Genomic DNA, 19,827 nt, shown 5'->3' with positions numbered 1-19,827 from the left:
AAAGTGCTGGAGTAACTCAGCGAGTCAGACGGCATCTCTGGAGAACATGTTTGGGCGACGTTTCGGGGTCGGAATCCTTCGGCTGGATCCCGAACAGAAACGCCACCTAATGATGTCCTCTGGAGATGGTGCCTGACTCGCTGAGTTGCTGCAGCATTGCCTGTTCTACGCAAGATTGCAGCATCTGCAGTTCCTTATGTCCACGTCTTGCCTTAATATAACTCTGCAATTTTAGCTTGTTTCATCCTGATTACACGATTGGATTTGGGTTTTCATTTCGGATTTGTCTCAAAAGCAATATTTACAAAATTCTTCATCATCAATATTTTTCTGTTTCGTTAGCAATGGCAAATTAACTAGTTTTCAAAATAAAACACAATCTCATAGTTTTATGCACCATTTTATTAATAAAATTATCAATTTAACAATTTTGTTTTCCCAGCACTAACACAATTGCTGTACAATTTAATAAGTTTATAATTCTATAGAAACAATCTCAAAATATCAACACGCAAAAAGCCACTACAAAATCAATTATCGTTTTTTTTACATACTGTGTTAATTAAATAGACAGAAGGCACTAACTATTTTACAAACTGTACAAATGCAATACCCTACCTATATTTGCGCAATAATGAGTCAATCCTCATTACTGCCCATTCAAATATTCAGTTTGCAATTGAGTCAAATAACATTACAGACTATGATTCGAAGCCCATTTATTGACAGGAAGGAGGTTTCCAACCACATGAGCATGAAATTGTTGTTTTTTAAAAAACCTTCCGGCGTAAAACATTCTTCAGATATCCCTTGCATTAATTTCCTAGACGTGCGTAACTACCAGCTATCAAGTATTACATTTGAGTTCCTTTATCATCTAAGTCCCTCTCTTACACTCAAGTTGCCTTCATATTGAATCTCCCTGCAGCCCCACCCACCACCAAGACTATCCTGTTTGTATTTTGACTTATTGCTCCTTTTAAGTTATTTTCAAACTATAATCTACTTCCCTTAGCAATATGTAGAAAATACTGCTGAGATTTTACAATAAAATTGTATTCCAAGATATTTGCCTATAAAATTTGCATTCCCTTTTAGATAATATAAACAAAGAGGTGCAAACTTAACTCTGTATCTTTGTGTTATTGAGTAACCTGTGTATAATTTGCAACTCAATGTTGATGGCCTAAATTTTGTGGGATGATTACAATGGTAAAACCATCAGTATTCACTTGCCTTGCATTGGAAAACTCGCAGTGAAAACATATGCGGGTCTGATTATTGTTAATGTAAAAATCACTAAATTCGTGTCATATTTCACACCAGATGCCGTGTAATCAGGGAAACTAACTGAATTGATGAAGGTTTTACGTATTTAAAATTTTAAATGAGATCTTGCAGTAAAATAGTCAAAAAAGTAGCCTGCGTTGTTGCATGAGATCTCATGAAGTCAGTAAGGGAACATGAAGCCACAGTTACTGCTTAGTGAACCTATCCATATAATATCTGATTTTGTAGATTATTTGTAATTGTAATTCTCTCATCAATATCATAATTTTTATTTTATTTTTTCAATAAAGTTTATGACATTTTAATTTCTGCCTCTTACGGTGTTTCATTATTTAGTACTATAAAATGTTAAATATTTCCTTTTTGTGCTTGAGAATTATTGTAATGTGATTGTGCTAGTTAGCCACCTTAATACATCTGGATTTCAAGGATCCCTTTTCTGAAGGCAACTGATGTCTGAAAAGTGTTCAGCAGGTCTTTGTGGACAAATTGTCTCAAGATCAGCAAAATCCAGGCCACTGTTTTTTTCTTCCTTTGCCTCAGAGATAAATGGACCTTTTGAAAAGTTTAACTTGTAATTTAAGGTCATAAGGAGTAGAATTACGCCATTCAATCATGGTTGATCCATCTCTCCCTCCTAACCCCATTCCCCTGCCTTCTCCCCATAACCTCTGACACCTGTACTAATCAAGAATCTATCTATCTCTGCCTTAAAAATATCCACTTACATTGACCTCCACAGCCTTCTGTGGCAAAGAATGCCATGATTTATTTTGTGTTCTGGAGTGGGAGAAGCAGCTGTTATAGCCCCCTTTCGTTTTGGCCAACTTTTAAATTGAAATATCTAGCTTACATCTATTGTTGATTCTTCGTTAAATACCAGAGAAAATTCTAATCTACGCTTGCTACTGAAACCTGAGGATGACTTTCCTCAGTCCATTTATACAGCAAATTGGATTCATATCACCCAGAACTGTACACTTAAAATATTTAATGTATCATTTCAAAATTTCTAATGAAAACTGCACAGGTGTTTTCCTAATTCACATTACCATCGTTCAAGTTGAAATGCAGATATTACCTCGTGCCACAGCTCGTTAATAGGGGTCAGCTTCCTTTAATCAGCACCTCGGGCACATACTTAAGGGATAACCAAAATCATTTTGACAAACATATTCTGAACACCAATCAGCTTCCTTGCTCCAAAATAGCAAGGAATTCATACAGACTTCAGTTTTTTTTAACATTTTCATTCAGAGCTGAATGAGATGTTTAAAGAAAATCTTTCACTGTGACAATTTGTTTCCTGGTTGTATATTTGTGTCTATTGTAATGATATCTTGGTTTGTAAGTGCAATGCTTGTTTCATCCTGAATCAATATAACTACATTGTAAGAGCTCAATACAGGTTTAAAAAAAATTGAGGCAAACATTGAGCATTTTGGATAGTCAGACTTTCATATTACGGTATGTCCTTTGTATATGAACAGGCACTTGCGTCTGCTATTAATATTCCAAATACACAAATAAATCATGGTAGTACCTTGTCATTTTTGAAATATACGTTATTAGCCATTAGTGCCTTATCGATAATGAGGGCATACTGTGAAAACAATGCAATCTTGAACATTTTTCTGCTGCCTTGTTTTCTTTTTAAAGTCCACCAGGAAGGCCGAATACATTGCTTTTAAATTAAGTGCTTGGTGATCCTTAAGCTGAATCAAGAAACGTCTTTCTGACTTGGTTGGGCACTTGTTTGGTGAGGGGAAGTTGGGCTAATATTTGGGTTTCCATTTCCTGGTAAGGAGATAAAGTTCCTGGGCAACTCTGGCTGGTTGACTCCTTTCTCTTGGTTTGTGCTGTCCACCTCATCCAGATTAGAGGTAGCGACAGAGACGTCTGTCTTTGTTTGCTTGCTGCCAGCAGGTGAAGTTTCAGACTGTGCTGAGACTCCTAATGGCCAAGGGTCCGGAGATACTGGGGTGTCATTAGCCTCCTGCAATGAAAATATAAACATCAATTTAAATTGTAGCTGGCAATTTCAAAGTGCAGATAAATGGATAGATATATATTTACCAAGGATCTCTCCCATTGACTTGATATGTTTAAGCTATTATAGTTTATGAACTGTTGACGTGACTGGTACTTAAGGTAGTTAGATGAATCATAATTTCAATCACAACCTCATGCAATTTGAATGTACGGTCATTGTATTTCACCAGCTTCCTCATTAAATCTACTGTCGACCAAACAGCAGATTTTAGAAGCTATAAACCAGTGCACCCACTGCATTGCCCTCTGCTGTGCAATTGAAGCTTTTACAGTGGTTATTTTGTCACAATGACTGAGCGCACATCCATTCTAATTCTCGGCTAAGGCTTTGCAACGGAGTCACAAGTAAATTGCTTTTCTTGTTGGCTCGGTCATTAAATTTGAATTGTTTTGACTGCTCTCATAAAAATTGTATCAAGGAATCCATTTGAGAGGAATTCTTAAACGCACTCCCATTACATCTGCAAAACAAAATTATATCCAGAGTGTAAAAATCCCCACTGGGTTTGACAGAGCCCTCTTTCATTTTTGCTTGAAATCACCAAAACATACAATAAAAAGGTTTGTAGATATATTCGAGCATTTAATGCATTTTCCCTGATGACCATTCATTATCATGGCTGATTACTGTGGGGAAAAGGCAGGAGAACGGGGTTGAGAGGGAAAGATGGATCAGCCATGATTGAATGGTAGAGTAGACTTGATGGGCTGAGTGGCCTAATTCTGCTCCTATCTGTTATTTTCCCATTTTTTCTGCAGACCAATATATTTGCTGCTAGAAATTTGTGGTGTGAGCAAAATTTAAAGCTACATCCATCCCTACAGGTGTGAAAAATTGTTTGGACAAATCTGGTCATTACGTAGTGTTGTGTGAAAGTTGGCAGACTTCTTCAATGAACCCCAGGCCAATGTAACGTATTGTACATAATCCACTGTGTAGCATCCTTCAATCAGTGACAGGGGCTGCTCTGCCTGATTGGCTTACCAAGAGGACAAGATGATTATGACAGCACAATCCAGGAATGGGGTGCCAAGTCGCACGGGTGGGTTTTGTGCTGTTCTTTGTGCAAGTTATTTAGGGCGGGGGATTGAAACCTGCGAAGACGGCTTCGTAGGTCGAGCAGCTGTCGCGCCATCAAGCCGACTGCCCGCGTGGTAAGTGGAACCTTTTCCCTTCTGAGGAAGCCCCAGATGGCAAAGTTGCACAGCCTGTGAAGTTGCTACCTTCTCTCCGGCAACCAGGATTCAATCCTGATCTCCGGAGTACTCCCAGAGTGTGTGGTTTGGACTTTCTCCCTGCGGCTGCACGGGTTTGCGTGTGTTTCGATCGCCTCCCACGTCTAAAAGTCATGCAGTTCTCGCCAGGTTAATTGGTCGATGTCAATTGCTGCTGGAGGGTAAATGAGTGGAAGAAACCTGGGGGAGTTGATGGCAATGTGGGGAGAAGAGATTACAGAAATAAATTGCGGGAGTGGGCTTTGTCTCTGTGAGCTGGCATAGACCAAATGTGTGAAATATGTTGTAAAGAAACATGAAAAAAAATGTTGCAAAATGATCTGGAAGTTGCCTTTATTTGTAGCATCCAGATGCCTACTGATGCAATGGCATCTCATAGATAGGATTGCTGGCAGTTTTCAATCAGATTTACAGCTCAATAACTCCAGGCTGGCCAAATTGAGAAGCAGAGGTACCAACATCTCCAAAAATGCTAAACTTCCCAATTTTAAACAACTTCATATATTTTCAAGATTTGTTTATTTTCACATGTATCAATTAAGGTACAGCGAAATTCAAATATTTTGCTCCAAGCCCTCAGGTTCACTCCCAGGCTTAGGCAAATCCTCTACTTTTTGCGGTGCAGGGTGTTGCTATAAACCAGCTGCTTACTACACCTTCAGCTGGCCAAAACAACTGCTGAAATAAGGGCAAGGAGACGTACATAGGGAGGGTCAGGCTGGGTTATTCCCCAGCATGCAATTCCGAGCTATCAAAGCTGTGAAAGTTGTAGGTTAATTGGCCTCTGTAAATTACCTGGAGAGTGTCGGGAATGGATGTGAAAGTGGGATAGTGTGGAACGAGTGTGAACGGGTGATCGATTGTGGCCGACTCTGACTCTGTGGGTCTAGGGGCGTTTTCATGCTGTCTCTTTCCAACCATTCAAACAAATCTATCAGTGGTCAGGGTGGATGGCTGTTCAGAGATGGTGTGGAATTAAAAGGAACTACACCATTCAGCTTCAGGGTGCATTATTAAAACTTGTATTTGAGTCATACAGTGTGGAAACAGTGCTCCGGCCCAACTTGCCCATACTGACCAACCTGTCCCATCTACACGAGTCCCACCTGCCTGTGTTTGGTTTATATCCCTCTAAACCTATCCTAGCCATGTACCTGGCTAAAAGTTCCTTAAACATTATGATAGTAATACGTGCCTCAACTACTTCCTCCGGCAGCTCATTCCATACACTCACCACCCTTTGTGTAAAACAAAACTTACCTCTCTGGTTCCTATTAAATCTACCCCCCCTCACCTTAAACCAATGTCCTCTAGTTCTCGATTCCTCTACTCTAGGCAGGAGACTCTGTGCGTTTACCTGATCTATTCCTCTCATGATCTATAAAATAATTTGGAGATTGTCCATCTCATTACCACAGTAACAACTGCAGTCTCCAGGGTACAATGCACATTCCTGACATGCTCCACATTAAATAAATATTAGAAAGATGATCAGACTTTAGAATTACCCAGCTTTCTTCTCCCACCATTGACCACTTCATCAACATCTAATCAAAATCCAGTGGACAAGAATGCTGAGTCAAGAAAAATCTTGGTGTACCATTATAATTTCATCAACATAAAGCTCATAACCTCTGACTAAAACTAAGAGTGGCAGGGGTTATGGGGAGAAAACAGGAGAATGGGGTTGAGAAGAAAGGTTAGATCAGCCATGATTGAATGGCGGAGTAGACTTGATAGGCCAAATGGCCTAATTCTGCTCCTCAAAATTATAAGAGTTCAAACTAATTATATATTATCATAACTGTGCCATCAACAAGTTAACTTATTTATCTCTTAGTAACATCACCTCACTCCATTCTTGTCTTATCTCATCTCCCACTCAACCCTTCACCCACCTCTTTGTTAGGTTTAGATTTGAACAATGGGCTTCATGTCAGCCCTCCCCATTTCATTCTGTTTTAACGCAACGTTATCCAAAACTCTCGTTGCCAGTGTCCAAACCTACACCAAGACTTGGTCTCCAATAATGTTCATGCCTGCAGGCTCCCATTTATACAACACATTAGTTTCAAAATTCTAAGCCTTATTACCAATCCCACATGGTCTCATCCTTTTCTAGTTCTGTAATTTGCTCCAAACCAATAATATCTTGGGTTATCTTCCTTTCCTGCCCATTTGATTGCTGTTAAATTTAAGAATCGTTGAAATTTAAGAATCCGTGCCATCAGGTCAATCAATTCCCTTCCTAAATCTCTCTTTCAGCTTATTACACATTGGTCAACACCTCCCTCCTCAAATATACCTTTGATCATATGTGTCAGTAACTCTGCATTCATAATTGTTGAGTAATGCTTCTATGATGCCCAGCAGAATATTTTGCAATTTTAAGACAGGAAAATATTTTGAAATTGTTAATAAATACAAAAATGACAGATTATATTTTGAAGTTAAGATGTGACCTGCAGGGCAACTTACTCAGTTAAAACATCGGTTGCAGTTTATTTCCATTGGAAACACAAATACTGTGAATGCTGGAGTCCATAGGGAAAACAAACTGCTGGAGGACTCGGGCAGCATTTGTGGAGGGAAATAGACAGTCGATGTTTTTTGGGTCAAGTCCCTTCCTGTGGACTGAAAGAGTGGAGGGGGAGATAGCCAATATAAAAAGGTGAAGGGATGAAGGGGCAAAATTTGGCACACAAGAAGTGGATCCAGTTGAAGAAGGGTGGATTCGTGGATGGAATCAGGTGGGGAAGGGGTGGGTAGAGATAACAACAGAGGCTGGACATAATAGGTGTGGGAGGATCTGGGTAGACCGAGGGAACGAGGTTGCAGTTCAGCAGGCAGCAGTTTATTTTCCTTCCCTATCTGTGGGAGCATCATTATCCAGTACACCTTCAAATGCCTTTGCCATGTAGATATGGGTGAACTAAGTCAAAAGCAAGCACCGAGTTCAGCTAATGACATCTGACAGTTTCCAGCATTATATTTTTTGTGTAGACAATCACAGTTGACACATTACTTGCTGCTTACTCAATCAACAATAAATTAATAAACACAATATTTTAGTCTTGGTAAAGGAAATTTGCATATGACTAAGTTCATTAATTGTTTTGAATCAAAATTAAGCAAAACAAGACTACTGTACAGCCATAAAAGAACATTAGCAAATGACAAAGAAGGACCTGCAATCTTCTCCCCTCAATAAAACCTCTGATGATCTTCTACTTCAAATCGGTTTTTCCTCACTAATCTCAGATCCCTTGCATTGAAAAACTTATCGACCAACGCTTACGTACAGTCAGCTACAGCATCCTCTCTGGGGCAGGGAATACCAAAGTCGCACACATTTCCACTGAAGAAACTTCTTGTCTCATTTTGAGATGCCTAATTAATCCCTTAATGCTTGTGACATTGTAGAATCACCACATGGGAGAAATTTATTTGAGCATTCAGCATGTCAAACTCCTTAAGAACTGTTTAATACTTCAATTAGATCATCATGCTTTCCTTAAAATTCAGGGGAATACAAACCTAATCAAAGGCTTTGCAGAACTCCAAGTGCACATCTACCTATTCTCCCATAACAAGCTTCTAAGTTACAACCAAATTTGCCAAATGATTTCCCTTAATCATTAATCAGTGTAGATTCTATCAAATGGATTTTCTAAATGCAATGTTATCATGCCCCAGTACCAGCACACAACCCCTGAAAATACAGCTCCATTAAACAACCTGGAAAATGAAGGCCATTTTCATATCTTAAAAGTCATGTCATATAGAGGAAGACATAATGATGATAGGTTTGCTTTCAGCTCTCCAGTGCGTCAGCAGAGCCATTGACCGTCTGGAAAAAACATAGAAACATAGATGCAGGAGTAGGCCATCCGGCGCTTCAAGCCAGCACTTCCATTCAATATGATCATTGCAGATCATCCAAAATCAGTACCCCGTTCCTGCTTTTCCCCATATCCCTTGATTCCGATAGCCCCAAGAGCTCTATCTAACTCTCTCTTGAAACCATCTAGTGAATTGGCCTCCACTGCCTTCTGTGGCAGAGAATTCCACAGATTCACGACTCTCTGGGTGAAAAAGTTTTTCCTCATCTCAGTCCTAAATGGCCTACCCCTTATTCTTAAACTGTGACCCCTGGTTCTGGACTCCCCCAACATGGGGAACATTTTTCCTGCTTCTAGCCTGTCCAATCCCTTAAGCATTTTATATGTTTCATATAAATATGAAAAATATATATGAAAAGTGTTTGAAGATCACCCCTCGATCCCTTTCCAATGGGGCAATGGGAATCCCGGCCATCTTGTATGATTCAGAGTCATGGACTACCTACAGCAGTCAGTGGAAACACATCATCAACCCTCTGCAAAATGCACCAAATCCACAGGCAGGATACGAATCATCTCTTTGGCCATTGTACCCCAGCATTGGGGTGGCTCTGATGGGTAGCCAGTGTCATTTTCATATCCCATAGTTAAATCTCAAAACAGATACTCTACTCCAAGATCCATCACCAGGAGACCAGGAAAATTAAATAAAATTAAATAAAGAACGTTCCCATAGTCTTGAACACAAATGTAACATTCTCACAAAACCCAGAAATTCTTGGCCTGTGACAGCTCAAAATGGTGAAGGAACATCCACAGAACTTAGGCTGAGAGAAGTTTGAGCTTTCTTAACAGGAGCATGTGGAAGCCAAGCTTCACTGGTGGGAGGAGTACAGTGCCTCCCACCTCCCCGCCCCCCCCCACCTCCCCGGCCCCCCACCACCCCGGTCCCCCCACCTCCCCGGCCCCCCATCTCCCCGGCCCCCCACCACCTCGGTCCCCCATCTCCCCGGCCCCCCACCTCCCCGGCCCCCCACCACCCCGGTCCCCCATCTCCCCGGCCCCCCACCTCCCCGGCCCCCCACCACCCCGGTCCCCCATCTCCCCGGCCCCCCACCACCCCGGTCCCCCATCTCCCCGGCCCCCCACCACCCCGGTCCCCCACCACCCCGGTCCCCCACCTCCCCGGCCCCCCACCACCCCGGTCCCCCACCTCCCCGGCCCCCCCACCTCCCCGGCCCCCCCACCTCCCCGGCCCCCCACCACCCCGGTCCCCCACCTCCCCGGCCCCCCACCTCCCCGGCCCCCCACCTCCCCAGCTCCCCATCTCCCCGGCCCCCCATCTCCCTGGCCCCCCACCTCCCCGGCCCCCCATCTCCCTGGCCCCCCACCTCCCCGGCGAAATTCACCTGTAGAACATGATGCTGAATAGTTGAATTCGACTTTGCCATCTTTGCCATCTCCATGACCTGATAAAGGGCGAACACAACAGTGACCCAAGGTGATGAACTAATGGCCCAGGCTGGTTTTGTAACATCTTCCTGCTCCTCTTGGTACTTGGTCTTTTTTAGAGGGAGTTTAGTTTCAAGGTGGGGCATCATGCTATCTGAGTGTTGTTGTACGAGATCGATGGTCATTATGGGAACAGGGCTAGATGGAACTGGAATCCGTTCTGCCAGCATCTTCTTCTCTACAAAAGTCAAAAAGAGACGAGATGAAAAGCCATCACAGATCCACCCATTTAATGAAATACAGCGTTTACCATTATGCAGCCAAAGATAATTTGGCGCGTTGAACTAAATTGGCTCAATAGAATCAGAATCAGAATCAGAGTAGCCTTTATTGCCATCCAAAAAACATGTAAAAAACATAGAAGCAGCTAACTTCTACCATGTTACATGTTTAGCACAAGAATCCCAGGGCAAACCTCTGCCCCCCTTATCAATTTATCAAGCACAATAAGATGCAGAAAAGGAAAATCAAAGAATCTGCAGGTGCTAGAAATCCGCAAGATTAAAGGAGAAAATGTTTTTTAAAAAACTCAGCCTGACAGGTAGCATCTGCGGAAAGATACATTTGTTTTTTTTGGGTATGGGACCTTCTCCAGAACCGAGAACTCTCATTCACAGGCTGAGCAAACATTGTTTTTATTTGTGAACAACATGGTATAGGAACATGTGGTTTAGGAAAATAATGAAATGTAATACAATTATCTTTTGTCATAAGACAGCAACCGGCACATCAAATAAAGAGGTCAGGAGGGATTTTATTTAGAGCTAATTAGAGCTAATAATGGCACAGTGACGCAGCTGGTAGATCTACTGTCCCACAGCACCATAGACCCAGATCTGATCCTGACCTCAGGTGCTGTCTGTGGGGAGTTTGCATGTTCTCCCTGTGATTGCACGGGTTTCATCCGAGTCCTCCGGTTTCCTCACACATCCCAAAGGCGTGTAGGTTTGCAGATAAATGGGCTTTGTAACTTCCTCCTAGTGTGTAGGGAATAGCTGCGAAAGTGAGATAACATAGAACCCCTATGGACTCGGTGGGCCGAAAGGCATGTTTTAACACGATATCTTTCAATCAATAAATCAATCTTTTGCTGCCACTTGATAACCGTTTAGTGAGAGAGTGCAGAGGGGTAGAGAAAGAGAAAGGGGGAGAGAAAAAGAAGGGGCAAGGAATGGGGAGATGGATGGATAGGACAAAAGCAAAATACTTGTCAGGCCGAGGACAGTGACACAGGAAAGCAATGGGTAATATTGAATTGCAATTCTAACTCACTTTGCTTGTGATCTTACTCATAAAAGTGTGATATTGGTACATACCTGCATCTTCATCAGGCACTGCCAGCCACTGAATCAAGGCAAAAAGCAGGAGGATCACCAAAGAGGCCATTCCAATGCCACGGAATGTTTGTTGAGCACCTGAAACCCAGAATCACACAATGTCTTGTCTGCTTCACTCATCAATCCTAGTACACAGGTGAAACACCCAGTAATGTGCTTTGAAGTCAAACGTGGTAATCCTCCAGACCAAATCACACTGCACAAAACCCTTTGAATTCAATTGGTATTTTAGGTTAGTTCATTATTTGCTGCCCCAATACGAAAGAATGAAATGATATAACTTTTTATAGCACTTCCAAAATTGCTTTACAACGACATACTCTTCATGTGTCGGTACTGAGAAATGCAACAAAATAATCTGCATTTAAATCCACCATTTTGTATACCTCTGCAAACAGCAATATCATGACAACCATGATGGATAAATGATGATCAGAACATGAGATAGCTCTGAAGAACGGTCTGTGTAAGAAAAGATCAGTCTGAAGAAGGGTCTTGACCCGAAATGTCACCCATTCCTTCTCTCCTGAGATGCTGCCTGACCTGCTGAGTTACTCCAGCATTTTGTGAATAAATACCTGAAGAAGGGTCTCGTCCCAAAACGTTACCCATTCCTTCTCTCCAGACATGCTGCCTGTCCCGCTGAGTTACTCCAGCATTTTGTGTCTACCTACCATTAGATAGCTCCTCTGTTCTTTGTTAAAATAACAATAAAGGGTCTAAGAGAGCTGACAGGGCTATGGTTTTATAAAAGCAGCATTCTTCTAATTGGAGTATCAGCCCTGATTTCTGCACTTGGTCGCAAAAAGTGACTTGAACTGGTAACAGAGTCATACTGGTGCTGCATGGGAACCGGTCCTTCGAACCAACTTGCCCATGCCAACCACGATGCCCCATCTATACTAGTCCCATCTGCCTGCAGTTTTCCCATATCTATATACTAAAACTCATTTGTTTGTTTGTGACCGAACTACAGCCAAAACGGTACACGATAGCTTGACAATTTTAGGCCCACCTTACTCACCGTCATCGCTTTAATGGTAAAGCAAGTAGTTTTATTGAAATCGGTGTTGTATTTTTAAAGTTATTCACATTTTAAAGTTTAAACCTATCTCCTAGGAAGGAGGGAGAAGGGAGGGGAAGGGAGGGAGGGAGGGGGGTGGATAAGGGAGGTTGAGGGGATGGAGAGGGGGAAGTGGAAGTGGGGAGGGGAGGGGGAGAGGGGGAGGGGGGAGGGAGGGGAGGGTGCTGCACCAATGCAGGAGAGGTTTGGGCCCAACGGGTCCACTTGGTCTAGTATACCTCTAAACCTTTCCTATCCATGTACCTGTCCAAATAGCTTCTAAATATTGTGATAGAACCTCCCTCGACTACCTCCTCAGGTAGCTTGTATCATGTACCCATGACCTTTTGTGTTGAAAACGTTGCCCCCCGAGTTCCTATTAAATCATTCCCCTCTCACCTTAAACCTACTGTATTGTCCTCTGGTTCTTGATTTGCCTACTCTGGGTAAAAGACTCTGTACAGACACCCTATCGATTCCCCTTAATCTGAATAAGAGGCAAGAAACCGGCCAAACAGCCCATGGCTGACCATCCACTATACTGCCTATCAATTATAAAATAAGTACCTACATCAGCTGATCTGGAACCAAGCATCCATCCATTCCCGTCCATTTTGAGTTTCTGTTCATCTCTCAAGTTTAATTATTCTTTATTATTTATTAAAATGACACACACTCTCTCTTTGCTACATGAAATGTTGCTTTGTAATATTCTACTAAGGAATTGGCCAAACTTTATTTGCCATCTTCCCTGTGGTAAAGCCAAACACTGGGCACTTCACATAAAACAGAGAAACAATAACAAAAGTAAACGAAAATCAAGCAAAATTGTAGATGCTGTAAGTCCAAAAGAAGAGCAGAAAATGCTGGAACCACTCAGTGGCATCTGGGGAAGGGGAAGGGGAAAGACAGATAATATTTCAGGACTGAGAACCTTCGTGCAAACCACAGGAAGAGACAAGTTGGTTTTGAAAGCTATCATCAATGCCACAAATCCTCCCTTTTCTCGTTGATTTTTCCCAAATAAAGCCAATGACGTGGAAGTCAAATACTGCTCCCACATGTCCACTTCGTTAATTAACCATATCTAAGCAAGCACCTTTGAGAAAGCATGCAAATGGGGGGCACAGAATGGAATTGTAGATAACAAATGAGTGAGAGAGTCCCTGTTGGTGAACGCTTTGCAAAAAGTATTTGGTGCTAATGTGCCATGAAGCATTAATTATTCATAACCTACTTGCATCCAATGCAAGAAACCTAGGCATGACCTTCACAAAGCCATCAGAGATGCCGAGATACAAATACAGACCAAGCTAGAGATCCAGACTCACCACACAGACACTGTTCATCGTGGCAACAAAGTGAAACCGAGTAGAATCACTGGCAACAATGCCAACAATGAGCTCAGTCCATTCTGTGCTTACTTGGCACAGAAGGCAGTGAAATGATGTGACCTGCTCTGACAGCCTCGGGTGCACCCGTACACTGCAGCAATCACCGTTGCTGATCCACTTTTCCTGTGAATGAACATAAGCAAAGCCATTGGTCTGGATAGAGTCCCCAGCTGCATCCTTAGAACCTAGGGTGGCACGGTGGCACAGCGGTAGAGTCGCTGCCTTACAGCGAATGCAGCGCCGGAGATCCGGGTTCGATCCCGACTACGGGTGCTGTACTGTACGGAGTTTGTAGGTCCTCCCCGTGACCTGCGTGGGTTTTCCCCGAGATCTTCGGATCCTCCCACACTCCAAAGACGTACAGGTTTGTAGGTTAATTGACTTGGTAAATGTAAAAATTGTGGGCCGAAGGGCCTGTTTCCGCACTGTATCTCTAAACTAAACCTGCACGCACCAGCTGGCAGGAGTATTCGTGGACATCCCTACCCTCTCCCAATCCAAGATTCCCACCTGCTTTAAGAAGACCACTGATATTGCAGTGCCAAAGAAAATCAAAGTAGCATGCTTTCATGACTACTGTCGGGTGGCTCCGACATCTACCGCCATGAAGTGCTTTGTGGTTTATTATGGCGCACCTTCAACCGATTCTTGATTAGGAGGGGTGTCAGAGGTTATGGAAAGAATTAATGAATTAATTATTTCATTATGCGGAGAATAGGGTTAAGAGGGAAAGATAGATCAGCCATGATTGAATGGCGGTGTAGACATGATGGCTGAATGGCCTAATTCTGCTCCGATCACTGAAGAACTTGTGAAGGCCAATTTGATTCACTGCAATGTGTCGACTGCCACACAAGGTTCACGACAGACGCCACTTCATTGACCTTACACTCATTTCTGGAACATCTGGCCATCTACATAAGACTCCTACTTATTGCCTATAAGCTCTGCTCTGCCTTCAACACCATAATTCCAACCACACACTCATATCCAAACTCCTGGACCTAGGACTCAGCATCACCCTCAGCATCTTGATCCTCGACTTTGAGCTGTAAATTGCAATAGACAATAGACAATAGGCGCAGGAGGAGGCCATTAGGCCCTTCGAGCCAGCACCGCCATTCAATGTGATCATGGCTGATCATTCTTAATCAGTACCCTGTTCCTGCCTTCTCCCCATACCCCCTGACTCTGCTATCCTTAAGAGCTCTATCTAGCTCTCTCTTGAATGCATTCAGAGAATTGGCCTCCACTGCCTTCTGAGGCAGAGAATTCCACAGATTCACAACTCTCTGAGTGAAAAAGTTTTTCCTCATCTCCGTTCTAAATGGCCTACCCCTTATTCTTAAACTGTGGCCCCTGGTTCTGGACTCCCCCCAACATTGGGAACATGTTTCCTGCTTCGGTAAGAACAGGTAACAAAATATCTGCAATAATTGTTTCCCCGCAAAGCTTCAATCCCCGCCTCTTACTACATCTGCCCTATGCACTCATAGCTGTCTGGCCTTATTCTGTTCCAACTCCATTTGCAAGCTTGCAAATGATATCACTGTGGCGGGCCTGATCTCAAACAATGGCGCGACGGGCTACTTTTAGGTGCTGGGTAACATGTTATCAAGACAGCATCCTCTTCCTCAATGTCAGCAAAATGATGGAGCTGGTTATTGGCTGCTGGAAGCAGGGTAGAAGTAGCTTGTTGGCTCTTCTTAGCTTTATGGGCCATTTGTATGGAAATCTTAAACAAAACTTGACTTTAATGCTGACATGGTGCCAGGTAATGACCGCACACATGCAAAAGCATGTCTTTTACAGACCTTGTGTAAGTGACGAGTCAAGAACCCAGGTCAAACTCATCTTCAACTGTTTAAAAAACACTTTCTTTGGCCCACCAGACTGTGCCAATCATGTTGTGCAAATTAGATTATTTCACAGACATAGAAATATAAAATGGGGAAGGATGACATCAATTGTTATTACAGTGTAAAAAGTTGCAAAGGAGGACCACAAATTGAATTCACTGGAACAGTTTTAATAGAAGTGGCAAAATTACTCAAAGCTATGGGCAATTATTCTGTTTAGCTCTTATTACTTTTTTTTTTACCTGCTATTTCCAGAAGTCTTTCACCAAGTCAAGTCAAGTCAAGTCAATTTTATTTGTATAGCACATTTAAAAACAACCCACGTTGACCAAAGTGCTGTACATCAGTTCAGGTACTAAGAACGAACATGCAATGGCACACAAACATAACAGCACATACATAAACAGTTCACAGAGCCCCCTCAGAGGGCCACAAATGCTAGGGAGTAGAAATAGGTTTTGAGCCTGGACTTAAAGGAGTCAATGGAGGAGGCAGTTCTGATGGGGAGAGGGATGCTGTTCCACAGTCTAGGAGCTGCAACCGCAAAAGCGCAGTCACCCCTGAGCTTAAGCCTAGACCGTGGGATAGTCAGTAGCCCCAAGTCGGCCGACCTGAGGGACCTGGAGATAGAATGGTGGGTTAGGATTTTTGATGGGGGGGGGGGGGGGGGGGCAAGGCCGTTTAGGGCTTTGTATGTGAATAAGAGGAGCTTGAAGTTGATTCTATACCGTACTGGGAGCCAATGGAGAGAGGCCAGAATCGGGGTGACCAAGATTTCAATGTTCACCTGGTATCATTCCTCAGTGAGCATTTCTAATGGGCAAGACTGTGTGATTAAACTTTGCAGGGCTGTCACAGCTGAGGGTGATGTCATTTTTGCTTATGGTTCCTATGTACAAGTATTCCTATAGGGATTGTATAGGAAGGAACTGCAGATGCTGGTTTAAACCGACGGTGGACACAAAAGCTGGAGTAACTCAGCGGGGCAGGCAGCATCCTTGGAAAGAAGGAATGGGTAATGTTTCGGGTCGAGATCCTTCTTCAAGTCCAGCATTTTGTGTCTATCTTCCTATAGGGATTGTTAGATCACGATCTGCAAAGTAATTCCTGAAAGGATCACGGAAACAGGTTCAATATGAAAACTTCCAAGAGAAAATTGGATGAAATTTGCAAGGGAGGGCAATCCTTAAGGATGGAAATAAATGGATAGTTTCACCAAAGGACTGCTACAGACACAATAGAGTAAATGACTCAATGAAACCCCACATCTGGAAGTAACACAGCTGGCATCCTGGTGCCATCGCAACAACCTGGAGCTCAATGCTCTCAAGACAGTGGAACTAATTGTAGACTTTCGAAGAGATCCCCCTCCCCTCCCCCCACTCACCATCAACAACACCATAGTCACATCTGTGGAGTCATTTAAGTTCCTTGGAACCATCATCTCCAGGGACCTTAAATGGGGGGCCACCATCGACTCCACAGTCAAAAAGGCCCAACAGAGGATGTACTTCCTGCGGCAACTGAAGAAACACAATCTGCCACAGGCAATGATGGTCCAATTCTATACTGCTATCATTGAGTCCGTCCTCACCTTCTCCATCATGGTCTGGTTTGGCTCAGCCACCAAGCACGACATCCGGAGGCTGCAACAGCTGAGAAGGTTGTTGGCTGCAACCTTCCCCCCCTTGACGAACTGTACACTGCCAGGAAGCGAGCGGGCAAGATCATCTCTGACCCCTCTCACCCTGGCCACAAACTCTTCGAAGCACTTCCCTCTGGAAGGCGACTCCGGACTGTCAAAGCAGCCACAGCCAGACATAAAAACAGCTTTTTTTTCCACGAGTTCTACTCAATAACCAAAGTCTTTAGTCTCTTTTTTGCTCTGCTTTATTTTCACCCACATGTTTAAACCGTTATGTTGTATCCTTATTGTTTTGATGTGTTTATGCTTTATTCTTAATTGTTAACTGTATGTTTGTGTTGTCATTTGTGAGCGGAGCACCAAGGCACATTCCTTGTATATGCATACTTGGCCAATAAACTTATTCATCTCACAGCCAGCCTCACATAACAACTGTCATGGATTGATCAACTGAGTGAGCAGGAACTGACCAGTGAAGCGGGGATTTTCCTGGTCAATCTGGCTCAGTAATGGTCTTGGCAACGCATTTACTTAGCTAACATGGTCATTTTAAGTTGATAAAAAATGTAATTAAAATGAATTGCGGATACTGGTTTATATATGGTTTGTATATATGGTTTATATATGGTTTGTATATATAAAGATGGACACAAAATGCTGGAGTAACTCAACGGGTCAGGCAGCATCTCCGGAAAAAATGGATATGTTACGTTTTGGGTGGGGATCCTTCTTCAGACCGATTGTAGGGGAAGGAACTGGAAACTAGAAAGACCAGGACAACTTAGGGCCACCAATAGATGACATCAGGCAGGGTGGTCGATTGTTGGCTAGGGATGGTGTGATCCCAAGAGGGATACATCGTTGTGAACTGTGAAGCCCCTCCCCTTCCCTCCATTAAAAGTCAGTTAACCAGTTCCATAGTCTATAGTCATAGTAATATTGGAATATTATATGAACATTTACTCCTGCATTTTGTGTCCATCACTTTAAGTTGATATTTTGAAATCGATTGTCATCAGGCATCCTAGCCAAGTTGTACTCAAATAGTCAGCATAATAGTTTGATTACATTTGTGGCCTTGCATCACCCATTCTCGCCTTGGACGTAGGTATTCAAAGATGGTTTTACTTCCTGCCCTCAGTTCCATGAGCCACCCTATCTGGCCAGTCCTTGGTGTAAACATCAATGATCTATTCTAAGAAACCCCTATTTCTATCATTATTCATAATAATAATAATATTATTAAATATTATTTTAACAGTTGGAATATTATTGTACAATATGACCCACCTAATATTTCCAAACGCACCATATGCATAGTTTTTATTTTGAGAAACATCAGGAAAGTTAATTTAGCAGAGGCAAGATGTCAATTCGCAAGGAAACAGCATGTAAAAGAGAAAGATTTTTGATGTTAACAACAAGCTCATTCTGAATGTTAAATTTAGTAAATTCCCAAGTTGCGAGAGAGAATGTATCCATACAATATTTTTACAGTAAAAATGACACTCCAATTCCCAAATTAGTTGAAGCATCTCAATTTGATGAATATTTAAAGCATCTTGCGGACAAGGTCATTCGGGTGAAAAGCAGCTTCACCAAATAAATAATGAAGAACTCTCCCAGCTATTGATATGAGGCGGTAGAGTTGCTGCCTTACTGCACCAGATACCCGGGTTCGATCCTGACTACGGGTATGGTCTGTACGGAGTGTGTACATTCTCCCCATGTGACCTGCGTGGGTTTTCCCCGGGTGCTCCGGTTTCCTCCCACATCCCGAAGACGTACAGATTTGTAGGTTAATTGGCTTAATTGTAAATTATCCCTGGTGTGCGTAGGACAGTGTTAGTGTATCTCTAAAAACTCAAAAACTAAATATGCCTGTACGGGTTATACATTATATGACTCACCAAAGGCGTTCACCATTACTCCTCCAATCATAGCACCACAGCCTCGGCCTAAACCTAAATGGAGCCCTTGTAGAATTCCTTGAGTAGACGTCCTTAATGCAGGAGGAACTGCTGCACTCAGATAGGAGATGCATGCAGCCCATACTGCTGCATGGGTAACACCTGCAAACAAACACATCTTGTCAACATTTCACTTATTTTCTAATTAGACGCTGTGGTGATTGCAGAAAATCATTCATGGTTCAGTTAATCAGACATGCAATACCGAGTCATTCAGAGTGGAAACAGGTCCTTTGCCCAACTTGCCCATGCCGACCAAGATACCCAACTACACTAGTCCTACACCTGCCTGTGTTTGGCCAATATCCTCGAAACCTTTCCTATCCACACACCTGTCCAAATTTTGTTTTAATGTCAAAGGATGTGATTGACAGAAATTGGATTTCACCCTTCTTTGCTGTTGTATACACATCTCTAATGGATTCCGTTTTTTTTTTTTTAAATCACAAAATAGACCAAATGTACATAATGCTACAATGGATCAATCCTAGATTCTGTTTCAAAAGGCAATCTGCCAGCCTTACACAGTCCGGGTACAAACACAATCTGTCAACACTTGAAAACTCGCCAATGTAGCTATACCCTTAAATGCCTCTCCAGTTTAGACCAATAACGGATGGACAATGA

At 42.7% G+C, this 19,827-nt stretch overlaps 1 protein-coding gene across 2 annotated transcripts in view; it reads right to left on the bottom strand.

The window, feature by feature from the left end:
- Positions 1-404: 404 nt before the first annotated feature.
- The window catches only part of LOC144596037 (major facilitator superfamily domain-containing protein 6-like), a 72,220-nt gene continuing 52,797 nt past the window's right edge, over positions 405-19,827 (bottom strand). For both annotated transcript variants that reach the window (XM_078404115.1, XM_078404116.1), the window contains exons 4-7: positions 19,141-19,302; positions 11,249-11,347; positions 9,830-10,110; positions 405-3,286 (exon numbers count right to left, since the gene is read on the bottom strand). In XM_078404115.1, the coding sequence (XP_078260241.1) occupies positions 3,011-3,286; positions 9,830-10,110; positions 11,249-11,347; positions 19,141-19,302 (818 nt within the window). In that variant the 3' untranslated portion in view covers positions 405-3,010. The remainder of the gene's footprint in view (positions 3,287-9,829; positions 10,111-11,248; positions 11,348-19,140; positions 19,303-19,827) is intronic.

The sequence above is a fragment of the Rhinoraja longicauda genome, chromosome 8, assembly GCF_053455715.1.
Source record: "Rhinoraja longicauda isolate Sanriku21f chromosome 8, sRhiLon1.1, whole genome shotgun sequence".
Classification (NCBI taxonomy): domain Eukaryota; kingdom Metazoa; phylum Chordata; class Chondrichthyes; order Rajiformes; family Arhynchobatidae; genus Rhinoraja; species Rhinoraja longicauda.
This window is presented reverse-complemented; position numbering and strand designations above follow the sequence as displayed.